At 35.3% G+C, this 14,397-nt stretch overlaps 1 protein-coding gene across 2 annotated transcripts in view; it reads right to left on the bottom strand.

The window, feature by feature from the left end:
- Positions 1 to 14,397, bottom strand: part of LOC124020490 (receptor-type tyrosine-protein phosphatase epsilon-like) — a 101,785-nt gene that overhangs the window by 10,780 nt on the left and 76,608 nt on the right. For both annotated transcript variants that reach the window (XM_046335737.1, XM_046335738.1), the window contains 5 exons: positions 13,888 to 13,978; positions 11,369 to 11,445; positions 10,424 to 10,460; positions 10,160 to 10,257; positions 3,352 to 3,471 (listed from right to left, as the gene is read on the bottom strand). In XM_046335737.1, coding sequence (XP_046191693.1) covers positions 3,352 to 3,471; positions 10,160 to 10,257; positions 10,424 to 10,460; positions 11,369 to 11,445; positions 13,888 to 13,978 — 423 coding nt within the window. The remainder of the gene's footprint in view (positions 1 to 3,351; positions 3,472 to 10,159; positions 10,258 to 10,423; positions 10,461 to 11,368; positions 11,446 to 13,887; positions 13,979 to 14,397) is intronic.

Raw genomic sequence — 14,397 nt, 5'->3', positions numbered from 1 at the left:
ACTATAGCATATACTACATAGAGTCATTACCATAAACCAGACACTACATTACTATAGAGTCATTACTATAAACCAGACACTACATTCCTATAGAGTCATTACTATAAACCAGACACTACATTACTATAGAGTCATTACTATAAACCAGACACTACATTCCTATAGAGTCATTACTATAAACCAGACACTACATTCCTATAGAGTCATTAATATACCAGATACTACATAGAGTCATTACTATAAACCATATACTACATTCCTATAGAGTCATTACTATAAACCAGACACTACATTACTATAGAGTCATTACTATAAACCAGACACTACATTCCTATAGAGTCATTACTATAAACCAGACACTACATTACTATAGAGTCATTACTATAAACCATATACTACATAGAGTCATTACTATACCTGATACTACATAGAGTCATTACTATAAACCAGACACTACATTCCTATAGAGTCATTACTATAAACCAGACACTACATAGAGTCATTACTACCTCTGTCCATCAGTGTTGTGGAGCTCTGTAGACTACATATTTACAGTCAAATACTTATTGGTTTCACTTTAGGAAACTACAAGTGAATAAGTATATGACTATAGTATACTACAAGTGAATAAGTATATGACTATAGTATACTACAAGTGAATAAGTTTAGGACTTTAGTATACTACAAGTGAATAAGTTTAGGACTTTATTATACTATTATTATTGGCCTTTCTAGGGAGTTTTTCCTAGCCACCGTGCTTTTACACCTGCATTGTTTGCTGTTTGGGGTTTTAGGCTGGGTTTCTGTACAGCACTTTGAGATATCAGCTGATGTACGAAGGGCTATATAAATACATTTGATTTGATTTGATTTGATTTACTACAAGTGAATAAGTATAGTACTTTAGTATACTACACGTGAATAAGTATAGGACTTTATTATACTACACGTGAATAAGTATATGACTATAGTATACTACAAGTGAATAAGTATAGGACTTTATTATACGACAAGTTAATTAGTATAGTACTTTAGTATACTACAAGTGAATAAGTATATCACTATAGTATACTACAAGTGAATAAGTATAGTACTTTAGTATATTACAAGTGAATAAGTATATGACTATAGTATACTACAAGTGAATAAGTATATGACTATAGTATACTACAAGTGAATAAGTATATGACTATAGTATACTACAAGTGAATAAGTTTAGGACTTTAGTATACTACAAGTGAATAAGTATATGACTATAGTATATTACAAGTGAATAAGTATATGACTATAGTATACTACAAGTGAATAAGTATAGTACTTTAGTATACTACAAGTGAATAAGTATATGACTATAATGTAGTACTTCAGTATACTACAAGTGAATACGTATAATACTTTAGTATACTACAAGTGAATAAGTATAGTACTTTAGTATACTATTATTATTGGCCTTTCTAGGGAGTTTTTCCTAGCCACCGTGCTTTTACACCTGCATTGTTTGCTGTTTGGGGTTTTAGGCTGGGTTTCTGTACAGCACTTTGAGATATCAGCTGATGTACGAAGGGCTATATAAATACATTTGATTTGATTTGATTTGATTTACTACAAGTGAATAAGTATAGTACTTTAGTATACTACACGTGAATAAGTATAGGACTTTATTATATTACACGTGAATAAGTATAGTACTTTAGTATACTACAAGTGAATAAGTATAGGACTTTATTATACGACAAGTTAATTAGTATAGGACTTTAGTATAGTACTTCAGTATACTACAAGTGAATAAGTATAGTACTTTAGTATACTACAAGTGAATAAGTATAGGACTTTAGTATACTACAAGTGAATAAGTATAGGACTTTAGTATACTACACGTGAATAAGTATAGGACTAAAGTATTGTACTTCAGTATACTACAAGTGAATAAGTATATGACTATAGTATAGTACTTCAGTACACTACAAGTTAATAAGTATAGGACTTTATTATACTACACGTGAATAAGTATATGACTATAGTATTGTACTTCAGTATACTACAAGTGAATAAGTATAGGACTTTATTATACTACACGTGAATAAGTATATGACTATAGTATACTACAAGTGAATAAGTATATGACTATAGTATACTACACGTGACTAAGTATAGGACTTTAGTACACTACAAGTTAATAAGTATAGGACTTTATTATACTACAAGTGAATAAGTATATGACTATAGTATAGTACTTCAGTATACTACAACTGAACAAGTATAGTACTTTAGTATACTACAAGTGAATAAGTATAGTACTTTAGTATACTACAAGTGAATAAGTATATGACTATAATGTAGTACTTCAGTATACTACAAGTGAATACGTATAATACTTTAGTACACTACAAGTGAATAAATATAATACTTCAGTATACTACAAGTGAATAAGTGTAGTACTTTAGTATACTACAAGTGAACAAGTATAGTACTTTATTATACTACAAGTGAATAAGTATAGTACTTTAGTATACTACAAGTGAATAAGTATATGACTATAATGTAGTACTTCAGTATACTACAAGTGAATACGTATAATACTTTAGTACACTACAAGTGAATAAATATAATACTTCAGTATACTACAAGTGAATAAGTGTAGTACTTTAGTATACTACAAGTGAACAAGTATAGTACTTTATTATACTACAAGTGAATAAGTATAGGACTTTAGTATAGTACTTCAGTATACTACAAGTGAACGAGTATAGTACTTTATTATACTACAAGTGAACAAGTATAGTATTTTAGTATACCACAAATGAATAACTATAGTACTTTAGTATACTACAAGTGAATAAGTATAGGACTTTATTATACTACAAGTGAACAAGTATAGGACTAAAGTATTGTACTTCAGTATACTACAAGTGAATAAGTATAGGACTTTAGTATACTACACGTGAATAAGTATAGTACTTTAGTATAATACAAGTGAACAAGTATAGTACTTTATTATACTACTACAAGTGAATAAGTATAGGACTTTAGTATAGTACTTCAGTATACTACAAGTGAATAAGTGTAGTACTTTAGTATATATACTACAAGTGAATAAGTGTAGTACTTTAGTATACTACAAGTGAACAAGTATAGCACTTTAGTACACTATAAGTGAACAAGTATAGTACTTTAGAATACTACAAGTGAATAAGTGTAGTACTTTAGTATACTACAAGTGAACAAGTATAGTACTTTAGTATACTACAAGTGAATAAGTATAGCACAGGCAAGCACTTACATTTCCAACCAAACCTACGGTACTGTTATAATCTACATGACCCACATGATTACCATCTAATAATAACTTACATATTGTATGCAGAACTTCCGTATGGTGTAGTCCACCAACACAGTACAGTCTTCCACAGCCACCCGGACATTACCATAGGTCCAACAGCCCTGGTCTGGCCAGTACTGGTAACACTTGTCCTAGTGGTTTGGAAACACACAAACAGGCAAGCAATGAGTCACCACAGGACATTAGGACAGGACATTAGGACAGGACATTAGGACAGGACATTAGGACAGGACAGTAGGACAGGACATTAGGACAGGACAGTAGGACAGGACATTAGGACAGGACATTAGGACAGGACGTTAGGACAGGACATTAGGACAGGACATTAGGACAGGACATTAGGACAGGACATTAGGACAGGACATTAGGACAGGACATTAGGACAGGACATTAGGACAGGACATTAATCATAGAGAATGTTCCAATGTCTATACTAGCACCCTAACTTAGTATATAACAGGGTTAGAATTAGTTCTATTTTAATTGAAGAGCATTGAAGAGAATTGGAATTTCTGTGTATTTCCTGAATTGACAGGAATATAAATATAATTGACCCCAACACGGTATGAAACAAATGATTGGGTGTGCATTACGAAGTGTTATGCTAGCATGGAGACTGCATGTTTATAGTACATTACGAAGTGCTATGCTAGCATGGAGCCTGCATGTTTATAGTGCATTACGAAGTGCTATGCTAGCATGGAGCCTGCATGTTTATAGTACATTTCGAAGTGCTATGCTAGCATGGAGCCTGCATGTTTATAGTACATTACGAAGTGCTATGCTAGCATGGAGCCTGCATGTTTATAGTGCATTTCGAAGTGCTATGCTAGCATGGAGCCTGCATGTTTATAGTACATTTCGAAGTGCTATGCTAGCATGGAGCCTGCATGTTTATAGTACATTTCGAAGTGCTATGCTAGCATGGAGCCTGCATGTTTATAGTACATTTCGAAGTGCTATGCTAGCATGGAGCCTGCATGTTTATAGTACATTTCGAAGTGCTATGCTAGCATGGAGCCTGCATGTTTATAGTACATTTCGAAGTGCTATGCTAGCATGGAGCCTGCATGTTTATAGTGCATTACGAAGTGCTATGCTAGCATGGAGCCTGCATGTTTACAGGTCATTCTAAGTGCTATGCTAGCATGGAGCCTGCATGTTTATAGTACATTTCGAAGTGCTATGCTAGCATGGAGCCTGCATGTTTATAGTACATTTCGAAGTGCTATGCTAGCATGGAGACTGCATGTTTATAGTACATTTCGAAGTGCTATGCTAGCATGGAGCCTGCATGTTTATAGTGCATTACGAAGTGCTATGCTAGCATGGAGCCTGCATGTTTACAGGTCATTCTAAGTGCTATGCTAGCATGGAGCCTGCATGTTTATAGTACATTTCGAAGTACTATGCTAGCATGGAGCCTGCATGTTTATAGTACATTTCGAAGTGCTATGCTAGCATGGAGCCTGCATGTTTATAGTGCATTACGAAGTGCTATGCTAGCATGGAGCCTGCATGTTTATAGTACATTTCGAAGTGCTATGCTAGCATGGAGCCTGCATGTTTATAGTACATTTCGAAGTGCTATGCTAGCATGGAGCCTGCATGTTTATAGTACATTTCGAAGTGCTATGCTAGCATGGAGACTGCATGTTTATAGTACATTTCGAAGTGCTATGCTAGCATGGAGCCTGCATGTTTATAGTGCATTACGAAGTGCTATGCTAGCATGGAGCCTGCATGTTTACAGGTCATTCTAAGTGCTATGCTAGCATGGAGCCTGCATGTTTATAGTACATTTCGAAGTACTATGCTAGCATGGAGCCTGCATGTTTATAGTACATTTCGAAGTGCTATGCTAGCATAGAGCCTGCATGTTTATAGTACATTTCGAAGTGCTATGCTAGCATGGAGCCTGCATGTTTATAGTACATTTCGAAGTGCTATGCTAGCATGGAGCCTGCATGTTTATAGTACATTACGAAGTGCTATGCTAGCATGGAGCCTGCATGTTTATAGTACATTTCGAAGTGCTATGCTAGCATGGAGCCTGCATGTTTATAGTACATTTCGAAGTGCTATGCTAGCATGGAGCCTGCATGTTTATAGTACATTACGAAGTGCTATGCTAGCATGGAGCCTGCATGTTTATAGTACATTACGAAGTGCTATGCTAGCATGGAGCCTGCATGTTTATAGTGCATTACTAAGTGCTATGCTAGCATGGAGCCTGCATGTTTATAGTGCATTTCGAAGTGCTATGCTAGCATGGAGCCTGCATGTTTATAGTACATTTCGAAGTGCTATGCTAGCATGGAGCCTGCATGTTTATAGTACATTTCGAAGTGCTATGCTAGCATGGAGCCTGCATGTTTATAGTACATTTCGAAGTGCTATGCTAGCATGGAGCCTGCATGTTTATAGTACATTTCGAAGTGCTATGCTAGCATGGAGCCTGCATGTTTATAGTACATTTCGAAGTGCTATGCTAGCATGGAGCCTGCATGTTTATAGTGCATTACGAAGTGCTATGCTAGCATGGAGCCTGCATGTTTACAGGTCATTCTAAGTGCTATGCTAGCATGGAGCCTGCATGTTTATAGTACATTTCGAAGTGCTATGCTAGCATGGAGCCTGCATGTTTATAGTACATTTCGAAGTGCTATGCTAGCATGGAGACTGCATGTTTATAGTACATTTCGAAGTGCTATGCTAGCATGGAGCCTGCATGTTTATAGTGCATTACGAAGTGCTATGCTAGCATGGAGCCTGCATGTTTACAGGTCATTCTAAGTGCTATGCTAGCATGGAGCCTGCATGTTTATAGTACATTTCGAAGTACTATGCTAGCATGGAGCCTGCATGTTTATAGTACATTTCGAAGTGCTATGCTAGCATGGAGCCTGCATGTTTATAGTGCATTCTAAGTGCTATGCTAGCATGGAGCCTGCATGTTTATAGTACATTTCAGGAAGTGCTATGCTAGCATGGAGCCTGCATGTTTATAGTACATTTCGAAGTGCTATGCTAGCATGGAGCCTGCATGTTTATAGTACATTTCGAAGTGCTATGCTAGCATGGAGACTGCATGTTTATAGTACATTTCGAAGTGCTATGCTAGCATGGAGCCTGCATGTTTATAGTGCATTACGAAGTGCTATGCTAGCATGGAGCCTGCATGTTTACAGGTCATTCTAAGTGCTATGCTAGCATGGAGCCTGCATGTTTATAGTACATTCTAAGTACTATGCTAGCATGGAGCCTGCATGTTTATAGTACATTTCTAAGTGCTATGCTAGCATAGAGCCTGCATGTTTATAGTACATTTAAGTGCTATGCTAGCATGGAGCCTGCATGTTTATAGTACATTTCGAAGTGCTATGCTAGCATGGAGCCTGCATGTTTATAGTACATTACGAAGTGCTATGCTAGCATGGAGCCTGCATGTTTATAGTACATTTCGAAGTGCTATGCTAGCATGGAGCCTGCATGTTTATAGTACATTTCGAAGTGCTATGCTAGCATGGAGCCTGCATGTTTACAGTGCATTCTAAATGGTATGATAGCATGGAGACTGCATGTTTACAGGTCATTCTAAGTGGTATGCTAGCATGGAGAGATTGTGAAGTGGAAATGGATGGCTTGACTTCAGAGGCTAGCATGGAGCCTTGGGGGCACTCAGACAAGTGTAGCAGCAATGTGTTAGTGTAGTAGTAACATAGGATGAGTGTAGTAGTAACATAGGATGAGTGTAGTAGAAATATAGGATGAGTGTAGTAGTAGCATAGGATGAGTGTAGTAGTAATATAGGATGAGTGTAGTAGTAATATAGGATGAGTGTAGTAGTAACATAGGATGAGTGTAGTAGTAATATAGTATTCGTATCAGTGTAGTAGTAATATAGGATTAGTGTAGTAGTAGCATAGGATGAGTGTAGTAGAAATATAGGATGAGTGTAGTAGTAGCATATGATGAGTGTAGTAGTAATATAGGATGAGTGTAGTAGTAACATAGGATGAGTGTAGTAGTAACATAGGATGAGTGTAGTAGTAATATAGGATGAGTGTAGTAGTAATATAGGATGAGTGTAGTAGTAACATAGGATGAGTGTAGTAGTAATATAGTATTCGTATCAGTGTAGTAGTAATATAGGATTAGTGTAGTAGTAGCATAGGATGAGTGTAGTAGAAATATAGGATGAGTGTAGTAGTAGCATATGATGAGTGTAGTAGTAATATAGGATGAGTGTAGTAGTAACATAGGATGAGTGTAGTAGTAACATAGGATGAGTGTAGTAGAAATATAGTATTAGTGTAGTAGTAATATAGTATTCGTATCAGTGTAGTAGTAATATAGTATTAATGTAGTAGTAATATAGTATAAGTGTAATAGTAACATAGGATTTGTGTAGTAGTAACATAGGATGAGTGTAGTAGTAATATAGGATTAGTGTAGTAGTAACATATGATTAGTGTAGTAGTAACATAGGATGAGTGTAGTAGTAACATAGGATTAGTGTAGTAGTAACATAGGATTAGTGTGGTAGTAAAATAGGACTAGTATCAGTGTAGTAGTAATATAGGATTAGAGTAGTAGTAGTATATAATTAGTGTAGTAGTAATATAGGATGAGTGTAGTAGTAATATAGTATTAGTGTAGTATTAGTATCAGTATCAGTGTAGTATTAATATATGATTAGTGTAATACTAATATAGGATTAGTGTAGTAGTAATATAGTATTAGTATCAGTGTATTAGTAATATAGGATTAGAGTAGTAGTAGTATATGATTAGTGTAGTAGTAATATAGGATTAGTGTAGTACTAATATAGTATTAGTGTAGTATTAGTATCAGTGTAGTAGTAATATATGATTAGTGTAGTAGTAATATAGGATTAGTGTAGTACTAATATAGTATTAGTATAGTATTGGTATCAGTGTAGTAGTGTAGCAGTAATATAGTATTAGTATAGTATTAGTATCAGTGTAGTAGTGTAGCAGTAATGTGTAATGAAGACAGTTGCTGTATTTGTAGTGCTGGTATAGTATCATTGTAGTAGTGTAGCAGTAATATAGTATTAATGTAGTATTAGTATCAGTGTAGTAGTGTAGCAGTAATATAGTATTAGTGTAGTATTAGTATAGTATGTGTAATGAAGACAGTTGCTGTATTTCTAGTGCTGGTATAGTATCAGTGTAGTAGTATAGCAGTAATATAGTATTAGTATAGTATTAGTATAGTATAGTATTAGTATCAGTGTAGTAGTGTAGCAGTAATATAGTATTAGTGTAGTATTAGTATAGTATTAGTATCAGTGTAGTAGTGTAGCAGTAATATAGTATTAGTATAGTATTAGTATCAGTGCAGTAATGTGTAATGAAGACAGTTGCTGTATTTCTAGTGCTGGTATAGTATCAGTGTAGTAGTATAGCAGTAATATAGTATTAATATAGTATTAGTATAGTATTAGTATCAGTGTAGTAGTGTAGCAGTAATATAGTATTAGTGTAGTATTAGTATCAGTGTAGTAGTGTAGCAGTAATATAGTATTAGTGTAGTATTAGTATAGTATTAGTATCGGTGTAGTAGTGTAGCAGTAATATAGTATTAATGTAGTATTAGTATCAGTGTAGTAGTGTAGCAGTAATGTGTAATGAAGACAGTTGCTGTATTCCTAGTACTGGTATAGTATCAGTGTAGTAGTGTAGCAGTAATATAGTATTAATATAGTATTAGTATAGTATTAGTATCCGTGTAGTAGTGTAGCAGTAATATAGTATTAGTGTAGTATTAGTATAGTATTAGTATCTGTGTAGTAGTGATATAGTATTAATGTAGTATTAGTATAGTATTGGTATCAGTGTAGTAGTGTAGCAGTAATATAGTATTAGTATAGTATTAGTATCAGTGTAGTAGTGTAGCAGTAATGTGTAATGAAGACAGTTGCTGTATTTCTAGTGCTGGTATAGTATCAGTGTAGTAGTGTAGCAGTAATATAGTATTAATATAGTATTAGTATAGTATTAGTATCAGTGTAGTAGTGTAGCAGTAATGTGTAATGAAGACAGTTGCTTTATTTCTAGTGCTGGTATAGTATCAGTGTAGTAGTATAGCAGTAATATAGTATTAATATAGTATTAGTATCAGTGTAGTAGTGTAGCAGTAATATAGTATTAGTATCAGTGTAGTAGTGTAGCAGTAATATAGTATTAGTGTAGTATTAGTATCAGTGTAGTAGTGTAGCAGTAATATAGTATTAGTGTAGTATTAGTATAGTATTAGTATCAGTGTAGTAGTGTAGCAGTAATATAGTATTAGTATAGTATTAGTATCAGTATTAGTAGTGTAGCAGTAATATAGTATTAGTGTAGTATTAGTATAGTATTAGTATCAGTGTAGTAGTGTAGCAGTAATGTGTAATGCAGACAGTTGCTGTATTTCTAGTGCTGGTATAGTATCAGTGTAGTAGTGTAGCAGTAATATAGTATTAGTGTAGTATTAGTATAGTATTAGTATCAGTGTAGTAGTGTAGCAGTAATATAGTATTAGTGTAGTATTAGTATAGTATTAGTATCAGTGTAGTAGTGTAGCAGTAATATAGTATTAGTATAGTATTAGTATCAGTGTAGTAGTGTAGCAGTAATATAGTATTAGTGTAGTATTAGTATAGTATTAGTATCAGTGTAGTAGTGTAGCAGTAATGTGTAATGAAGACAGTTGCTGTATTTCTAGTGCTGGTAGGACATTATAGAGAAACTCAAGGTGAAAGTAACAGTGTTGACACTGAAAAAGCCAGGAAGTCTTGTAACCAATCACCTCTTTCCTCTCTTTCAAGTTGGTCAGCATGACAATAGTTGCCGTCTTCTGTTCCCATATCATCCTCCAGAAGTCTGCTACCGTGTCTTGTTTAGGACCTGGAACACAACAGTCCATTAGCTCATTAACCCCCATTCATCTTTGTTGACATTACGGGACCAGCAGCCATGTTTAAAAAAATTAATAAATGTGTTATTACATTTGGAAAACACACGTGACGCTTTAATTTAAATATTTGCTGCAGAAAAACATCGATTTATTTACCTTGTGCTGCGATAAATTTGTTATTGTCCGTGTAGCCCTAACAAAAAATAACAAATAAAAACACTTAATTAATAACATTACAATGAAAACTGGTCTTGTTTCGGTTGGAATAATAACATGATAGATTATGTAATATGTTGATAGATATATGATTTATGATTAATATTATTATTATATATATTATCCCAACCTTATTTAGGCTGAAGAAGAACACACATTTAAACAAAAAGCTAGATCCCCAACTCACATGGATATAGGAAGCGTTTTATATATATATATATATTATCCCAACCTTATTTAGGCCGAAGAAGAACACACATTTAAACAAAAAGCTAGATCCCCAACTCACATGGATATAGGAAGCGTTATATATATATATATTATCCCAACCTTATTTAGGCCGAAGAAGAACACACATTTAAACAAAAAGCTAGATCCCCAACTCACATGGATATAGGAAGCGTTTTATATATATATATATATATATTATCCCAACCTTATTTAGGCCGAAGAAGAACACACATTTAAACAAAAAGCTAGATCCCCCACTCACATGGATATAGGAAGTGTTATATATATATATATTATCCCAACCTTATTTAGGCCGAAGAAGAACACACATTTAAACAAAAAGCTAGATCCCCCACTCACATGGATATAGGAAGCGTTATATATATATATATTATCCCAACCTTATTTAGGCTGAAGAAGAACACACATTTACACAAAAAGCTAGATCCCCCACTCACATGGATATAGGAAGCGTTATATATATATATATTATCCCAACCTTATTTAGGCTGAAGAAGAACACACATTTAAACAAAAAGCTAGATCCCCAACTCACATGGATATAGGAAGCGTTATATATATATATATTATCCCAACCTTATTTAGGCTGAAGAAGAACACACATTTACACAAAAAGCTAGATCCCCAACTCACATGGATATAGGAAGCGTTGATGTAGTCTGAACAGAGGTTTCCTTCTAGCTGTGTTAGCACCACCCTGGAATGGTCATCTGTTTAAAACACATGGACACTTTAAGGGCTTTTCTACACAACATTTCAGACAACAATTCCAGTAGGTAAAACTGGTGTCAAAATGGGGTGTAAAGACAAATCCTTGATCTCTATTATATTAGATCTCTATTCTATTCCTTGATCTCTATTCTATTAGATTTATATTCTATTCTATTCCTTGATCTCTATTCTATTCCTTGATCTCTATTCTATTCGATCTCTATTCTATTCTATTCCTTGATCTCTATTCTATTCGATCTCTATTCTATTCTATTCCTTGATCTCTATTCTATTCGATCTCTATTCTGTTCTATTCCTTGATCTCTATTCTATTCAATCTCTATTCTATTCTATTCCTTGATCTCTACTCTATTCGATCTCTATTCTATTCTATTCCTTGATCTCTATTCTATTCGATCTCTATTCTATTCTATTCCTTGATCTCTATTCTATTCGATCTCTATTATATTCTATTCCTTGATCTCTATTCTATTCGATCTCTATTCTATTCTATTCCTTGATCTCTATTCTATTAGATCTCTATTCTATTCTATTCCTTGATCTCTACTCTATTCGATCTCTATTCTATTCTATTCGATCTCTATTCTATTCCTTGATCTCTATTCTATTCGATCTCTATTCTATTCTATTCCTTGATCTCTATTCTATTCGATCTCTATTCTATTCTATTCCTTGATCTCTACTCTATTCGATCTCTATTCTATTCTATTCCTTGATCTCTATTCTATTCGATCTCTATTCTATTCCTTGATCTCTATTCTATTCGATCTCTATTCTATTCTATTCCTTGATCTCTATTCTATTCGATCTCAATTCTATTCTATTCCTTGATCTCTACTCTATTCGATCTCTATTCTATTCTATTCCCTGATCTCTATTCTATTCGATCTCTATTCTATTCTATTCCTTGATCTTTATTCTACTCAATCTCTAATCTATTCCTTGATCTCTATTTTATTCTATTCCTTGATCTCTATTATATTCGATCTCTAATCTATTCCTTGATCTCTATTCTATTCTATTCCTTGATCTCTAGTCTATTCGATCTCTCTTCTATTCTATTCTATTCCTTGATCTCTATTCTATTCCTTGATCTCTATTCTGTTCGATCTCTATTCTATTCTATTCCTTGATCTCTATTCTATTCTATTCCTTGATCTCTATTCTATTCTATTCCTTGATCTCTAGTTTATTCGATCTCTATTCTATTCTATTCCTTGATCTCTATTCTATTCTATTCCTTGATCTCTAGTTTATTCGATCTCTATTCTATTCCTTGATCTCTATTCTATTCCTTGATCTCTACTCTATTCGATCTCTATTCTATTCCTTGATCTCTATTTTGTATTGAATAGATCCTAAAAGTTGGGAGTGAAGATGAACAAATTTCAGCCTGGTCTCAGTTTCTATAAAAATGGACCGAGGGTTAATTAATGAATAGACCAAAGAGGACAGCCTGGTCTCGGTTTCTATAAAAATGGCCCGAGGGTTAATTAATGAATAGACCAAAGAGGAAGTGAAACTGTCAAAAGGAAGTGCAGGCAGAACGAGAAGAGTTGACTATCTGTAAGGATCTGTATCTACTGCTGTGTGAATACATGTCGCTAGGGAACGAGTCTCGCATCACTGACCAATGACAAAATAACTTATGCTCTGCAAATAGATACAGACCCAGGAAATGTGGCTCCATATAGGATGAGTGTAGTAGTAACATAGATACAGACCCAGGAAATGTGGCTCCACATAGGATGAGTGTAGTAGTAACATAGATACAGACCCAGGAAATGAGATGGAGCCCTCACATGGAAGGATGTTGGGATATCACTAGTTAATGATATAGATAGAATGAGATGGAGCCCCTCACATGGAAGGATGTTGAGATATCACTAGTTAATGATATAGAGAGAATGAGATGGAGCCCCTCACATGGAAGGATGTTGGGATATCACTAGTTAATGATATAGAGAGAATGAGATGGAGCCCCTCACATGGTAGGATGTTGAGATATCACTAGTTAATGATGTAGAGAGAATGAGATGGAGCCCCTCACATGGAAGGATGTTGGGATATCACTAGTTAATGATATAGAGAGAATGAGATGGAGCCCCTCACATGGAAGGATGTTGGGATATCACTAGTTAATGATATAGAGAGAATGAGATGGAGCCCCTCACATGGAAGGATGTTGGGATATCACTAGTTAATGATGTAGAGAGAATGAGATGGAGCCCCTCACATGGAAGGATGTTGGGATATCACTAGTTAATGATATAGAGAGAATGAGATGGAGCCCCTCACATGGAAGGATGTTGGGATATCACTAGTTAATGATGTAGAGAGAATGAGATGGAGCCCTCACATGGAAGGATGTTGGGATATCACTAGTTAATGATGTAGAGAGAATGAGATGGAGCCCTCACATGGAAGGATGTTGGGATATCTGTTCTTTTCTCTGTTGTCTTCTTTGTTGGCCTCCTGGCACGTCCCCTGGGTATATCCAGATGGCAACGACTGAAAACAAAACAGAACACACCACAGTCAGTCACAGCCAGCCAGCCAGTCAGCCAGCCAGTCATTTAGCCAGCCAGCCAGTCCGTCAGCCAGTCCATCAGCCAGTCAGTCAGCCAGCCAGCCAGCCATCCAGACAGCCAGCCACTCAGCCAGTCAGTCAGCCAGTCAGTCAGCCAGCCAGCCAGCCACTCAGCCAGTCAGTCAGCCAGCCAGTCACTCAGCCAGCCACTCAGCTAGTCAGTCCGCCAGTCAGCCAGTCAGCCAGTCAGTCAGTCAGTCAGTCAGCCAGTCAGCCAGCCAGTCAGTCAGCCAGCCAGTCAGTCAGCCAGCCAGTCAGTCAGCCAGCCAGTCAGTCAGTCAGCCAGTCAGTCAGCCAGTCAGTCAGCCAGCCAGTCACTCAGCCAGCCACTCAGCCACTC

Source organism: Oncorhynchus gorbuscha, unplaced genomic scaffold, assembly GCF_021184085.1.
Source record: "Oncorhynchus gorbuscha isolate QuinsamMale2020 ecotype Even-year unplaced genomic scaffold, OgorEven_v1.0 Un_scaffold_836, whole genome shotgun sequence".
Lineage (NCBI taxonomy): Eukaryota > Metazoa > Chordata > Actinopteri > Salmoniformes > Salmonidae > Oncorhynchus > Oncorhynchus gorbuscha.
The sequence above is the reverse complement of the archived record's forward strand: the minus strand, read 5'-3'. Positions and strand labels throughout refer to the sequence as shown.